At 43.8% G+C, this 16,371-nt stretch overlaps 1 protein-coding gene across 3 annotated transcripts in view; it reads left to right on the top strand.

Moving 5' to 3' along the window:
- ACSS2 (acyl-CoA synthetase short chain family member 2) overlaps positions 1 to 16,371 on the top strand; it is a 48,296-nt gene that overhangs the window by 26,069 nt on the left and 5,856 nt on the right. For all 3 annotated transcript variants that reach the window (XM_081832930.1, XM_081832931.1, XM_006749350.3), the window contains exons 3-10: positions 8,212 to 8,303; positions 8,510 to 8,613; positions 8,860 to 8,932; positions 9,215 to 9,290; positions 9,450 to 9,564; positions 15,254 to 15,391; positions 15,708 to 15,878; positions 16,158 to 16,291. In XM_081832930.1, the coding sequence (XP_081689056.1) occupies positions 8,212 to 8,303; positions 8,510 to 8,613; positions 8,860 to 8,932; positions 9,215 to 9,290; positions 9,450 to 9,564; positions 15,254 to 15,391; positions 15,708 to 15,878; positions 16,158 to 16,291 (903 nt within the window). The remainder of the gene's footprint in view (positions 1 to 8,211; positions 8,304 to 8,509; positions 8,614 to 8,859; positions 8,933 to 9,214; positions 9,291 to 9,449; positions 9,565 to 15,253; positions 15,392 to 15,707; positions 15,879 to 16,157; positions 16,292 to 16,371) is intronic.

Genomic DNA, 16,371 nt, shown 5'->3' with positions numbered 1-16,371 from the left:
CTGCTTCTCCCTCTGACCCTCCCCCCTCTCATGTGCTTGCTCTCTCTCACTCTCTCTCTCTCAAATAAATAAATAAAATCTTGAAAAAAAAAAAAAAGAAAGAGAATGAATGAATCAACAGTATGAATGAATGAATAAATGACTAGTGTTAAGAGGCAAACCTTCTGGAAAGGAAGATTTGTAAAGATGTCTGTCTTTCCAAATTAATCTGTATGTTATTGCAATTCTAATCAAAATCACAAAATTTTAAGATTTGAGATATAATTCATACCATGCAACTTACCCATTTAAAGTGTACAAGTCAGTGATTTTTGTTATATTCACAGAGTTGTACAATCATCATCACAGCCAATTTTATTTTATTTTATTTATTTTTAAAAGATTTCTTTATTTATTTGACACAGAGAGAGAGTACAAGCAGGGAGAGTGGCAGGAGAGGGAGAAGCAGGCTCCCGCTGAGCAGAGAGCCTGACGCGGGGCTTGATTCCAGGACCCTGGGATCATGATCCAAGCCGAAGGCAGATGCCCAACTGACTGAGCCACTCAGGTGCCCCCATCACAACCAATTTTAGAACATTTTCACCACCCCAAAAAGAAACCCCATATTCATTAGCAGTCACTCCTCATTTTCCTCCAACTTTTCCCACTGTAGCCCTGGGCAACCACTAATCTATTTTCTGTCTCCATGGCTCTGACTATTCTGCACATTTCATATAAATGGAATCATACAACATGTGGCCTTTTTTCCCAGCTTCTTTTACTTACCATAATCTTTTAAAGGTTCACAAGTGTTGTAGCATGTATCAGTACTTCATTTCTTTTTTTAAAATTTATTAATTTATTAATTTTATAATTTTTATTATTATTAACATATGTATTATTTGTTTCAGGGTACAGGTCTGTGGTTCATAAGTCTTACACAATACATAGCGTTCACCACAACACATACCCTCCCCAGTGTCCATCACCCAGCCACCCCATCCCTCCCACCCCCATCCACTCCAGCAACCCTCAGTTTATTTCCTGAGATTAAGAGTCTATTATGGTTTGTCTCCCTCTCTGGTTTCGTCTTGTTTCATTTTTTCTTCTCTTTCCCTATGATGCTCTGCCTTGTTTCTCAAATTCCACATATCAGTGAGGTCATATGATAATTGTCTTTCTCTGATTGACTTAGTACTTCATTCCTTTTTATGCTAGGTAATATTCCATTATATAGATATACCACATTTTATTTATCCTTTCTTCAGTTGATGGATATCTGGATTGTTTTCTCTTTTTAATATCATGAATAATGCTGCTATGAACATTTGTGTACAAGCTTTTGTAGGAGTATATGTTTTTAATTCTCTTGGGTAATTACAAGTATGCTAAAATCCATCCTTGGTGGACTTCAACTCTACAGTTCTCAGGACACCTACAGTTTGATTTTCTTCCTAATGCTAATTCTGACTTTGGAAAAAAACATCCTCCTTTTGGAGGCCATGTTGTTTAGGAGGAGAAATGCCTAAACTAGACATTTAGATACTATAACTAGACATAGGTGACTATTAATATTTAAAATAATTAAAATTAAATAAAATTAAACATTTAGTTCTTCTGCCATATTTCACATGTTCAATAGCTATATGTGGCTTGTGGCTATTATGTTGGATAGCACTGCTTTAGAATAATGGGGCTACTAATGTGCTAAGTAACCTTGAGGCCATCACTGTATTAGGTTTCTCATCTGTAAATAAGAGTGGTGGACATTGAAAGCCCTGTCCTCCTCTGGCATTCTAAGTGATTTATGATTCAGTCTTTGGGGTGTGCCTCCTCTCACCTCCTCCTCCAGCCCTTCTCCCTCTTCACTGTGACTAGGGCAGGAGTATCCAGAGGGAACATCAGTCTGCTAATTAGTAAAGTTATGTTGTTCCCACTCCCTCTTCCCTTGGTGAAAGGGAAAATGACTTGAGGGTATACCTACATCTGAGTGCCTCACATTTGTGCAGTGCTTTATGGATCATAGAATACATTATTTCATGTGTTTTCTTAATTTTACATAATCAAAGAATCTCAAAGTTGGAAGAACCTTAAAGGTCATCTCAAACTTCAGAAAACACGTATGACATGGGTTGCTTATAAAATGAGAATTCTAAGGCCCCCACTCCCTGGAAAATGATCTAGTAGGTGTCAGGGTTTTTTTGGCCCAATCTATACAATCCTATATAGCAGCTATATGGGGTGGGGCCTTGGAATTTGCATTATTGACACTGTGTGACCATGCTTTGAGACACATTGGCCATGCTTGGTTTGTCCCAGCCATGTCTTGGAGTCTGCTCTTTACGATCCCTGCAAATCCCAGATTTTATACAGAGTTAGGAAGCTCTTGAAGGAATATCTTCTATCATTGGACAGTTCTGACAGTTAGAAAGGCTTTCCTTATATTGAAATCTCCCAATTGACCCACCTCTTCCATTTGTAGTTACATAACACTAGTCTGCTTCTTTCGCATAATAATCCTTCAGGTTCATTCATTTATTCAGTAAATACTTACTGAGCACTGACTATATACAAGCCTTTGCAAGGCACTGGGGATTCAGCAGTAAACAAAACCAATTTGGTCTATGCCTTCAGGAAGCATACAGTCTATAGGAGAGACGGACAATTAGAAAAATAAATAATAATACAATTATAAATGATGTAATGTATGGTGATTAACAGAACATAATAAAAAAATAAAATGCCAACACAAAAAAAACAAAACAAAAAATAATACAATTGTAGCTTGAAAAATGCTATGAAAAAAATGAACAGTGTTGTGATGAAGAATAATAGGAAGGGCTGATGCTACTTAGAGTGATCTGAAGCATGACCTAGAGCAAACCGTTTGAAAAACTGGGGGAAGAACATGGCATATTCTATCAGTAAGAAGGCTAATAATGTGTTTGGAGTCTATTGAGCAAAATGGGACAATGGCACAACATGAGTTGGAGAAGATACAAGGCATAGTAGAAGTTTGGATTTTCTTCTACATGCAATGAAAGCCACTAAAGGATTTTAAGCAGTAGGTGATATAATCTGGTTTATGTTTTTAATAGATTATTCCAGATGATGTATGGATTGGAAGAGGGTAAGAGTGAAGTGGGAGACCAGTTTGGGGCCATTGTGATCATCCAGGCAAGAGATGAAGGTGGTCTGAACCAGAGTAGAAGCAACAAAGATACAGATATTGAAACTTACTATCATGTATCTCAATATCTTCTCTTCTCCAGGCTAAACAGCTCATAATAGGTTTGACTCCTTTTCTCATCTGGGTTTTTCTCCTCTAGAAGGCCTAACCCACCAGGTTAGATCCTGCCCTCTGTTTCTGTGAAGAACCTAACTTTTTCCACCTATTTTTCCCCCCAGCTCTTTCCTTTATCCTGTGCCTTACTTTTCTGCTTGTCTAGGGAACTAAAATCTCCAATACAGTGACTGTCCCTCATATAAAGAGGGGAGTCCCAGTCTTCCCTGTCATTAATCAATTATCAGATTTTCTATGATTCAACCATGAACCTTAAGAACTTACTGTGCCAACTGAGCCTGGAGGAGATCGAGAGGAAGAGGACATGATCCCTGCCCTCCAAGAACCCAAGGTGTAATGGGAAATAGAAAGCCCCAATAAATGTAAAAAAGGTAGTACACAAGGAAATAGATCACAAGGAAAGTGAAATCTTCTGTGCCACAACGCACCATGTGATCTTGAGCACATTAAATGGCCTCTTTGGATCTCTTTGGAGTTAGGAGACTAAACTGAATGTTCTTTTAAAAATTCTTAACATCCATCTGGGGCGCCTGGGTGGCTTAGTTGGTTAAGCGTCTGCCTTTGGCTCAGGTCATGATCCCAGGGCCCTGGGATCGAGCCTGGCTTCAGGCTCCTTATTCAGCGGGGACCTTGCTTCTCCCTCTGCCTCCTGCTCCCTCTTCTTATACTCTCGCTGTCTCGCGTACGCTTTCTCTCTGGCAAATAAATAAATAAAATCTTTTTAAAAAAATTTCTTAACATCCTAGAGGGCTTGGGAGCTGCAGTAGGCCAGTATTCTGTTCACCTCCTCCTCCTAATGAGCCAGGGGCCCCAGCCTGGTGTGTATGTCAGAGAAAGAAGACACTGGAAGGAGTAAGGTGCCTGTATCAATAATGCGTAACTTGAGCCCAGAGCCTGGGAGCGGAGTGTACACTGTGGGGTGTGTGTGTATGTGTGTGTAACTAGAAGTGGGCTCAAGTAAACAGTTCTTATATCGGTTTGTGCTTATCTGTTCCTGTATACCTTCTATGTACCAAGCTCTATTCTAGGTTCTAGGGATGTAGTGATGAACAAGACAGGCAAATTCTCTGTTACCATGGAGCTTATATTTCAATAAAAGACACAGGTAATACACAAGCAAATAAAATACACAAGATAATTTCAGATAATGGAAAGTTATGTGAAGCAAATAAAACAATGATTTGCTAATGTTTCGGGAGGGGCAAGCTGTGCACATAGGTGGGTACGTAAGTGTGGTGCATGTACTTGCAGATAGGCCCATGTTTGAGTCCTGGGTCCATATATTTCTCCTTATTTGTGCCTCTGTGTACAAATGGGCAGCTTTTATGCCTACAATGTTTTGTATGTTAGTATATGTGATTTTATGCATGCAAGTACACACAGGTGAGCTGGTATGTGGTACACATGTGGGGATATGTGTGCATGGGTGTGTGGTATATGTAGGCATTTAGCCATAATGAGATGTTCTGAAGTTTCTGTGGCACTCATCAGTGGGCCAGTTAAGAAAATGGCTTTTTGCCTCTGGCATTCAGGGCCATTTGCCAGTTTCCTCTCTCTGTGTACCTTCTTACTTTAGAGAGCTCTCTGTGCTTGACTCCTCTTAGCCCTAGGAGGGCTAAGCCAAGGAGAGGATAGTAACTGACTCATCAAGCCAGGAGCTGGAAAGAGGCTGATAATCTTCTGTATAACCTCCAAGGCCTGGTTTCCCTGCTAGTCCCTGCCCTTCACACTATGAGGCAAAAGAGTTGTGCCTTGAAATGCGAAGACCTGAGGATCTATTCTTGGCTCTACCACTTACTATTTGACCTTGGCCAAGCTACTACATCTCTCTGGGTTTTAGTTACCTCTTTCTTGAGTACTCTGGGTAGTAAGGCAAGAGAGGGAGAGCAATGGCCTGCAGTATTTAGGGAGGGCTATGTGGTACTGGTGCCAGAAGGAGAGGGGAAGGCGTTCTGCACGGGCAATGGCATGATCAAAAGTGTGGAGGTCGGCTTTTGTGTATAGGAAGCCAGAAGGATCCCACTTAGAACAAAATTCAAACTTCTTACCATTACTACAAGGCCCTATGTGATCTGGCTGCTGCGTAACTCTCATTCTTACCTGCTTCTTACATTCTTACCTGCATTCTTACATGCTTCAGCCATGCGGTCTCCCTTACTGTTCTTTGAATAGGCCAAGTTCTTTACTGCCTCATTGCCTTTCCAAATTTCGATGTTCTCTCTGCTCAGGGTACCCTTCTCAAGAATTCATATGGTTGACTACTTCTCATTACTTGCGTCTTTTAGCTCAAGTATCACCTCCCCAGGGGGAGGCTTTCTCTGACCATTATTTAAAGTAGTTGTCCTCTAATGTTTATTAATATTTAAAATGCACATATCCTTTGACCCAACAATTTCATTTCTAGTAATTTATCCTGCAGATATATTTGCAATGAGTAAAATGACATTTGAATAAGGATATTCATTGAAGCATTTATTTGTTAGATAAACTATGGCACACAAAAACTGTGGAACATTATGCAGATGACAAAGAAAATGAAACAGCACTATAAGTCTTGATGGAGAATTATATCAAGGTATATTGTTAAATTTTTTAAAAAGCAAGATGATTGAGCTCTATACTTAATATTCATGTAGTTTATTGGATATATATTATACTCAATAAAAAACACTATACAGGGGGCGCCTGGGTGGCTCAGTTGGTTAAGCAACTGCCTTCGGCTCAGGTCATGATCCTGGTGTCCCGGGATCGAGTCCCACATCGGGCTCCCTGCTCGTCGGGGAGTCTGCTTCTCCCTCTGATCCTCCCCCTCTCATGCTCTCTGTCTCCCATTCTCTCTCTCAGATAAATAAATAAAAAATCTTTAAAAAAAAAAAAACACTATACAGAATAGTGTGTATTGTATACCATCTTTGTATAGAAAAAACAAGAATATGTAAACATAAATACATACATGTAATGCTTCTATAATAGGTCTGTCCCATGGTTAAAACAGCTCTTCCCATCTATGGACTGGCTGGGGACTGTGAGGTGCTTATCTCTCTTCTGAACTGTATTGAAATTCAATTTTTTAAATTTAGTTTTTAAATTTCTATCTTCAGTGATATCCAAAGGATATATGATCCGAAGGATCTTATGAAAGATGCTAACAGTGTAGTCTTCTTCCAAAGTGATTATCTTGGTCACTTCACATTAGTTCAGTTGCTCTACACCCTCCAACCTATTAGGAGTGGTCCTGTCTGCATACTGACTATTTCTGGAAAGTTACATAACATAGTACGAACAGTGGTTGCCAATTGGCAGGGTGACTGGGGAATAGGGGTGGGAGGGACACTTCTCATTACATATCTTTTTTTGTAGTACCATTTGTTTATATGTATTATTCAAAAAAATCATAAAATTGAAAATAAACCCACCGGTGGTCATTAAATCTTCACATACAGTCATGGAAATTCCTTAAGATGTCTTTTTAAAAAAGTATTTCCAATTAGTCACTCATTATTATATCATTCTTTATATCCTTCATAATGCTTATCATCTGAAAGTATCTTGGCTGTATTTGTTACTTGTATCATTTTTGAACTGTTATTGGAATATAAGCTCCATGTTGTCAGGGATCTCGCTTGTCTTGTTCATCAGTGCCTTATTTCTGTATATGTATATAGCACATAACTAGTTGTTCGTAAGCAAATGTGAAGGAAACTAGGCTGAAACCTAGGAAGGACAGGCAAGGCTGAGGAGATAGACAGAAATCAGATGATAAAGTGTAGTGGTTCTGAAACTTTATTTTTTATTTATTTTTTTAGAGGGGGGAGAGGGGAGGGACAGAGGGAGAGGGAAAGAGCGAATCTTAGGCAGGCTCCACGCCCAGTACTGAACCCGACATGGGGCTCAATCTCACAACCCGGAGATTATGACCTGAGCCGAAATCAAGAGTTGGACACTTAACCGACTTAGCCACCCAGTCGCCCCTGAAACTTTAAATGTGTATTGGAATCACCAACTGAGGGGCGCCTGGGTGGTGCAGTCAGTTGAGCATCTGACTCTTGGTTTTGGCTCAGTTTGTGATCTCGGGGTCATGAGATCAAGCCCTGCATTGGCTCCACACTAAGCACAGAGTCTGCTTGAGATTCTCTCTCCCTCTACCCCTCCCGCTCATGCTCTTTCTCTCTCTCTCTAAAATAAATAAATCTTAAAAAAAAAAAAAGAATCACCAACTGCATCTTTATACCAGCTTGTAATAAAGAGGCAGATTCTTGGACTCTGTGATTCTGATTCAGTAGGTCTGAGTTGGGGCTCAGGAATCTACATTTTAATAAGTTCCCTTGGGGGCGCCTGGGTGGCTCAGTCGTTAAGCCTCTGCCTTCGGCTCAGGTCATGATCCCAGGGTCCTGGGATCGAGCCCTGCATCGGGCTCCCCTCTCGGCGGGAAGCCTGCTTCTCCCTCTCCCACTCCCCCCTGCTTGTGTTCCCTCTCTTGCTGTGTCTCTCTCTGTCAAATAAATAAAATCTTTAAAAAAATAAAAAGTTCCCTTGGGTGCAAGTGATCTGGAGACCCCACTTTGAATAACACCAGTGCAGTCTTGACACGGTGCTCAGGAAGAATAACATCTGTGATATCATTTCTCCTTAATACATCCCTAGGATGGAAGAGAAGGGACCATCATCCCATTTTACCAACCTAAATGAGGCTCACAGATGGACACTGCATTTTCCAATGACACACAGCTTGTGTATAAAGTATACTGTAAAAGGCCAAAGTATCTGACCAGTCAATTCAAGGTGTGATGGCAGACAGCTCACCCTCACAGGACATTCATAAGGAGCCTTGGTGTTCCTGAATGGCTATTATGACTATTCCTATTTTTTGTGTGGGGGAAGAGGTTATATTCTCTAATGACTGATTCATTCTTTCTGATGTATTTCAGGGAGGGCAATGAACCAGAGGAGACCACCCAGATCACATATCGTGAGCTTCTGGTCCAAGTGTGTCGATTCAGCAATGTTCTCCAAAAACAGGGTGAGTGTCAGGGGGTATAAGAAGGAGACTGGAGGGTCCTGCCTTGGGGTATCTGAGGACTTGGGGGAAGTAGACAAGGAATGGAAGAAATGTGGTAATAGGGGAACAGAAAAGGTCAGCTGTGGTGGGGGGCAGTAGCTGAATGAGAAGGAGTAAGTAGCAGCAGGAAGGGTCCCTGGTCCATGATCTGTGTCCTTTATTTGCAGGCATTCGGAAGGGTGACCGAGTGGCCATTTACATGCCCATGATACCGGAGCTTGTGGTGGCCATGCTGGCATGTGCCCGCGTTGGGGCTCTGCACTCCATTGTGGTAGGAATTTGGACTGGAAAAAGAGACCTAGTGGGGGGTGGGGCTCTGGAGAAGTAGGTTGGGCCTGGATGATGGAGGATCTTAAGAACCAGACTAAGGAGTTTAGAATGTTTGTGTCATAGGTTCCATATCCAGTTTCTTCTAGGACCATAGTTTAGAAACCCTGAAGGTTTTATGAGTGTCTCCTTTCCTTGTTTACTTAATTCCTAGGTCCTCCTCTCCCTCAGTCTTTCTTCCTTTCCCTAGTTTGCAGGCTTCTCTGCAGAGTCTCTTTGTGAACGGATCCTGGATTCCAGTTGCAGCCTTCTTATCACTACAGGTGACTAATTCTCTCACCCCTTTTCCAGAACCACCACACCTGAAGTTTTGATCTCTAATCAGCTAGTTGGTATTTGCGACTGCTCAGCATAGAGGGTAGGGACTGCCTACCCTTACTCCTGATTCCACCTCACCTGACCCTCTGTCAGCTCAAATCAATTGGAAGAGCCAGAGTCAAGAGGCCTACCTCAGGAAGGGCTCCATGAACATTGTGCTCACTAGGGATAAGGGGCTAGGAGTGTGGTGCCTTCCTAAGGCCTGGAATGTCTGTTGCTCCCCAAAGATGCCTTCTACAGGGGGGAAAAGCTTGTGAACCTGAAGGAGCTGGCTGACGAGGCCCTGGAGAAGTGTCGGGAGAAGTAAGTATGTTTGGCATTGGCTACTGCTCTGGGTCAACTGGGCTTTTCCCCAGTAACAGGTTCCCTTTGTCCCCTCCATCTTAGATGGACATAGGTGGGTCCTGCCAAATTCTCTTTTGAGCCAACTAGCCTACCACTTCAGGTTTTTCCTTCTTCTAGGGCTTTCCAAGTGAGGTGCTGCATTGTGGTCAAGCACCTGGGGCGGGCAGAGCTGGGCACAGGTGACTCTCCCAGCCAATCCCCCCCCATTAAGAGGCCATGCCCGGATGTACAGGTGAGTCTGGTACTGCTGTGCTTTCCTCTGGGCTCAAATTGGCTCCCTCTTCCAGCCCAGGAAGTTCTTGATATGCTTCTTTCCTTCCTTAACATAATGCTCAGAGGATCTGGGAGCAATCCTAGGAATGCCTCCTCTGGCAGGGCTGGTAGGGAGCTGGGGGACTTTGACCTTGAATGTTGGTAGGGAGTCCCCTGTACCTTGGGAACTTAGCATGAGTCTCCCTTAGATTGAAAGGGAGACTCTGGGCTGGTTAGGGTATCCTGATGGGTACAAGGGACCCCCAGGGCTTGGGCTTAGGTTAGAAATGGGCTTAGTCAACTATACTTCAATAAGGAATGAAAGAAAAGAAAGGAAAGAAAGAAAGAAATGGGATGATTTGGGTGACTATGTGTACTAGTCTCTGTCTTGGGGTGGGCTACCTATGTGGTCCCATCATGGAAGGATCAGGATTTGGCCCTCACGATATGACCCTTCTTAGCTTTGGATCCAGCACTTTTAGTGGAAATGGTGGAAAAGCCCAAAGGTCTAAGGGGCGTGAAGGATGAAAACTCCAGGGTCCAGAAGGACAAAAGTTCCTGAGATTTGTGACTTGAGGGGCTCTGAGGGTCACAGAGCTACAGAGGCTATAGTCTAGGGAGATTGTGGAGACTCAGCATTAGGGGTTCTGAGTGTATAGAGGTTGGGAGCAAGATCAGGAAAACGTAGGCTGGGAGGACCAGTAAGAGGGGAGCCTAAAGAAAAGGAGGCAGGGGACGCCTGGGTGGCTCAGTCGGTTAAGCGGCTGCCTTCGGCCCAGGTCATGATCCCAGGGTCCTGGGATCGAGTCCCACATTGGGCTCCTTGCTCAGCAGGGAGCCTGCTTCTCCCTCTCTCTCCCTCTGCTTGTGCTCTCTCTGTCAAATAAATAAAATCTTTAAAAAAGAAAAAAAAAAAAAAAGAAAAGGAGGCAGCAGAGGCTTGGGACACACTGACCTTTCCCTCCCACTCCCCTATACTCAGACCCTGCTCACCACCCTTTCCGTGGGCTCTTAACAGGGTAAGCTGAAAGAGAAACCCAAGCGCATCTGGCCCCAGGTATCCATCTCTGCACCGCCTTGGGTACTGCTTCTCTGCGTGCTTGTCTGTGTTTTCATCTGCTCTTTGCCTGTTTTCTCCATTGAGGTGGCTGCCAGACCTAACTCCTTTCTTTCTACCCCTGGGTCCTCTGCCATCTAAGTTACTCTGAAGGGTCATGAAACAAAATGCCCGTTCCTACCTCTCTGAACTGGCATAGAGCATGGATCTCAGAGAGGTAGCAACAGGCATCCCATTGCACTCCTGCTGTTCAGAACCTTTATGGGAGAGAGGACCAAGTGACTTGTCAGAAAGTTTTTACTATGTACTTAGCTGGGGCAGAGCCCTAGGTGATAGGAGGAGAGTGAGTAGAAGAGGTACAGAACTTGACCTTGGGAATTCACCATCAAGTTGGGAAGTTAGATATGTATTACAAATGAAAACCTCAGTTTTATATAGGACAACAGAGAAGATTCCTAAATACATTTATATATTACTTTGGGATTTATAAACTGCACACAAACTCTCTGATATAATTAAGTGCTAGGTTGAATAAAAATTACTTTGTAGGGGGCATCTGGGTGGCTCAGTCGTTAAGCGACTGCCTTCGGCTCAGGTCATGATCCCGGGGTCCTGGGATCAAGCCCCGCATCGGGCTCCCCGCTCCGCAGGAAGCCTGCTTCTCCCTCTCCCGCTCCCCCTGCTTGTGTTCCCTCTCTCGCTGTGTCTCTCTCTGTCAAATAAATAAAATCTTTAAAAAAAAAAAATTACTTTGTAGGTGGTTCTAAGATGTGAGATTCCTAAGTGGGGGCTCAAAGCAGATTAGACTAGCGAAAGGCTGGGCTTGGAGTCTAGAGACCAGTTTTTAGCTGTATATCCTAGAATAAGTCACCTCTCCTCTCTGAGTTTCAGTTACCTTATCAGCAATGAAGAGATGATAATACAGGCTTAAATGCTTTGTTTATTAAAACAAAACACAAAACCCATTATTCCTCTGAAATTTACCATCCTCATAGGGTGTCTTACTCTAAATCTATGCTTAACCTCTTCTGCTAATGGTAAATATAATCTTTTTTCTCTGTTCTCATAGCATGGTGGAGACAGATCTGATTCCCAGGGAACATTACTTTCCTTTTAAAAGTCAGACAGAGACCTAAGACATTTCTCTTGAAAGATGTAACAAACTCAGTGGTTCAAGTATAGACTCTGGAGCCAGACCACTTGGGTTCAGATCCTAGTTCTGTCACCTGCTACTGTGGAAGCTTGGACAAACTACTTAAGCTCTCTTGCCTCAGTTTCCCCATCTGTAGAATAAGGATAATAACTGTACCTACCTGATAGGATTTTGTCAGTATATATAAGGTTTTTGGCACATAGTAACTACTCTATAAATGTTAGCTTTTATTGCTTTTAACATAGCAGGCAGCCTGGCATTTCTAAAGGGAAACCAGAAAAGAAATAAACTCCTTTAATTATTTTTTTAAAGATTTTATTTATTTATTTGACAGAGAGAGAGAGACAGCAAGAGAGGGAACACAAGCAGGGGGAGTGGGAGAGGGAGAAGCAGGCTTCCTGCCGAGCAGGTAGCCCGATGTGGGGCTCGATCCCAGGACCCTGGGATCATGACCCGAGCCGAAGGCAGATGCTTAACGACTGAGCCACCTAGGCGCCCCAACTCCTATAATTATTAATACCAGAGACCCTTAGGCCACAGGCTCCTGGATTTTTGTTTCTTGGAGGTGAAAATAATCAGTTATCAAAAAACCAAAGACCATAAGAATAGGCTTATAAAGTCCAGGTTTGTTGGTCTGATAATTGCAGTCAAAGCTGCAGAAATTTTTTTTTTTTTTTTTAAGATTTTATTTATTTATTTGACAGAGGGAGAGTCGGTGAGAGAGGGAACACAAGCAGGGGGAGTGAGAGAGGGAGAAGCAGGCTCCCCGCCAAGCAGGGAGCCCGATACGGGGCTCGATCCCAGGACCCCGGGACGATGACCCCAGCCAAAGGCAGACGCTTAACAACTGAGCCACCCAGGTACCCCAGAGCTGCAGAAATCTTGAGAGAGCTCCACATCCCATCATCCTTAAGCATTCTTTAAAGGGAGGGCCTGGCACAATTTGGAGGTACTCTCCTCACTCATGTCTCCTATGGGCTTCCTCATGTTCCTCTCTCACACCTGGCAGTTGCCCTCCCTGAAGCTATCCTGGTCCAAGCACAAAGGCCAAATCAATTCTTATTTCAGTAAATTGAAACCTTCCTGGTTCAAAGCTGTGGGCCCTCATAGGCACCCACCGAATTCCTAACCAACCACTAATGGAACTCACCCCGCTTCCTAGTGCTGGTTATCAGTTCCATACCTGGGGTACTGGCCCTTCTCACCCACATACCCACAAAGGAAACAGTTGTACAAGATTACAAGAATCCCCTCATTGCCACAGTGTAACTATGCTTTGCCTTTATATGTACCTAGTGCCTCTTCTATGACGATTCAAACCAGTACTGTAGACCATTTGCCCAAAGCAATATTGACACTTTCCTGCTTAAATACATTAAGGCCCTCATCTCAAGAAGATCATTTGGCAGGAAAAAAAAATTTCCATGTGTCAATGTATGTGTAGACCCATATGGCTATTCCACTAAAAAATAGGGTGTGTTTTAGTGTTTTCTAGCTTGTGGGCAAGCCTCTTTCTCTTCTTTCTTTTTCTTCTTTTTTTTAATGGTGCCACACTCGGTCTGGACTTGTCATTCTTTTGTTTTTTTAAGACTTATTTATCTACTTTAGAGAGAGAAAGAGCCCGTGAGTGGGGGCAGTTGGCAGAGAATCTTCAAGCAGGCTCCACACTGAGCCCGATGTGGGGCTTGATCTCGATCCCACGACCCATGAGTTGATGACCTGAGCCAAAACCGAGAGACACTTAACCAGCTTAGCCATCCAGGCTCCCCTAAGCCTGCCATTCTTACGATGTTTATGTGCCAGACGCTTCAAATTCTCTAAAGTAAGGGGCAGATAGTACAGAAAGAGGAGAGTGGTTGGAGAGTCATTTTGTAATTTATCAAGGTATGTGTTTAACACTTTGAGGTTTTTTAACCAACTATGTACACAATAAACTAGCATATGGCCATATCATGGGAATAGGGAGTAGGGTATTTCTCTTACATTATCATGTCTACCTGCCAGCCAGAGCCATTGAACATACAAGAAGCTAATGAATATGAAAGGGCTTTGTGACAGCTAAAACAAACCCCAAACAGTTCCCATTTTCACACCCTTGAATTTATTTCCCAGAGGAGTTCAGTGGAACTGAACTAAATTCTACCCTTCCTGACATTCATCAGTCTTTCCCACCCCACAGGACAATTCAAGGTATGATATTTTCTAGGTAATGCCTTTTTCTTTTGATGTTCCCCAAATCCTGTGAGACCATTAAAGAAAGAATGACTACCCTCATTTTAAAAAGGACCAACTGGAGGTAAAGTGAATTGCCCAAGGACCTACATAGGTAGGAAGTGGCAGAACCGGGATTGAGATCCAGTGCAATTTTTGGAGAAGTTCAGGGAATCCCACCTTCCCTCAATACAGAGTAGACTCTGAAAACTGGCTGTTCAAAGAGGTGATATAATTAGGAAAGTAAAATAGTTTCAATGAGAGGTTAGAAAATTTCAGGATGATAGATCCAAAAGTAGTTATCAAAGATACTCTAGTGTAAGGGGACATCCCTCTACTGGGAAAAGAAGTCCATATTGGTCCTTTTCCACCAACTTAAAGCAGGGTTTCTGCTGAATGGAACTTGAAGCAAATATCTCTATGGGAAACCCATTGGTACCAGTGGTGTGAAGGTGGGGGCGGAGCTAGGGTAGGAACCTACAGATATTGATGAGGTCTAGACATTCAGGAAAAAGTGCTTGGACCAAAAGCTGTTGACTTTTTTTTCAATACTAACAGGGCCAGGTGCCCGCTTCACCTGCAGACTCTGACTAATTTTGCATTTCTGAATTGGGTGGTGTCCGCATCCCTGCTGATAAGCCACTAGTCCCATAAGTACATATGTTTGTATGTAGGCCTTTGTATGCATATTCATTCATCCAACAAAAATTTACAGAGTGCATATTGAGTGCCAGGCATTTTGCTAGCTGTTGGGGATAAAGAAAAAAAGAAAAAGAAAAAGACATGCCACTGCTCTCATAGAGGTCACTATCTAGTTGGGGAGATAGTAATCAAGCAAACAACTAAATAACTAGAAATATGTACTGGTTGGGAAGGAAATATGGTGTAGTGGTCAAGAATACTAGCAAGGGTGAGGGCGGGGTTGGGAATCTACCAGATACTGTTCAGGGAAAGCCCTTCTACGAAGGTTACATTTCAGCTAAGAACTAAAGGGTAAGAAGGGACCAACCAAGGTGTCCTCCTCAGCCTGAGGCTACATGAAGGGAGCTCGGAGCAGGGTGTTAGGAGTACCCAAGAAGCCTGCTGTTCTGCTCCTGTTCTGTCTCATTCCACATTTCTCCCCCTCCTCCCAGCACCTCCACCTGGCAGGACTTCCCCAACCCCAGGTGCCAGGTAAGTGTATCTCTGCTCCTATCTTGAGCTGTTCACAGTTCTTCCCTGCCCATTCCTGTCTTCCTAACCCTGCAGATCTCCTGGAACCAAGGGGTTGACTTGTGGTGGCATGAACTCATGCAAGAGGCAGAGGATGAGTGTGAGCCTGAGTGGTGTGATGCTGAGGACCCACTCTTCATCCTGTACACCAGTGGCTCTACAGGCAAACCCAAGGCAAGTGTGTGTGTGTGTGGGGGGGGCTGTGTAGGGTTGAGAGGTGAATTATGTTCGTGTGTATGAGAGTAATTCCAGTGGCTCAGAAATACCATCTTAGGGCGTGGATATGAATGATGACTGACTATGTATGTGTATGGTGTGTGAGATGGGAACATGGCAAAAAGGGGACAGAAGAGAGATGGTTGCTATGAAAGGGGTGCTGGCAGGGCCAGAATCCCTGAGGAGGATCTTCCTCTAGCTCTGCCCAGCCTACATTTGGTGCTCTGTGGGGGTGAGTCCAAGTTTCCAAGCTGAGGCCCTATTCTTCCTCCAGGGTGTGGTACATACTGTTGGGGGCTACATGCTCTATGTGGCCACGACCTTCAAGTACGTGTTTGACTTCCACGTGGAGGATGTGTTCTGGTGCACAGCAGACATTGGCTGGATCACTGGCCATTCCTACGTCACCTACGGGCCACTGGCCAATGGTGCCACTGGTGTTTTGGTGAGAAGGGAGCTGGGACCCATGGCTACTTGGCCTACTTAGGGGTGGACAAGATGATCCTGGGTGACAGTCTCCCAAGGCCACTTGGTCTAGGGACAGGGGGACTTACACAATGAGCTGTTCCCTGGAGAAAGAAGAATTCTGAGGGGGTTGACTTGTCTGTAAGGGAGTGAAGACATGGGTGTGTCAGAAAGGGCAAAATACTGAGCCTGGGGTATGATAGGGGAATTGAGGGACTGTTGGAAAGGACTGGGAATGACCAGCCTTCACTGGGGTCAGTTTGAGGGGATTCCCACATACCCGGACGTGAGCCGCCTGTGGAACATCGTGGACAAGTACAAGGTGACCAAGTTCTACACAGCACCCACGGCTATCCGCTTGCTCATGAAGTTTGGAGATGAGCCTGTCACCCGGTGAGACCCCCTCCCCAGCTGTTGCCCCATGGGGGTCCGTCAGAGCTAGGTGCTGGCCTTTGTGTACAGTCTTTTCCATT

The sequence above is a fragment of the Leptonychotes weddellii genome, chromosome 10 (genome assembly GCF_054177405.1).
Source record: "Leptonychotes weddellii isolate Sample4059 chromosome 10, ASM5417740v2, whole genome shotgun sequence".
Taxonomy (NCBI): domain Eukaryota; kingdom Metazoa; phylum Chordata; class Mammalia; order Carnivora; family Phocidae; genus Leptonychotes; species Leptonychotes weddellii.
This window is presented reverse-complemented; position numbering and strand designations above follow the sequence as displayed.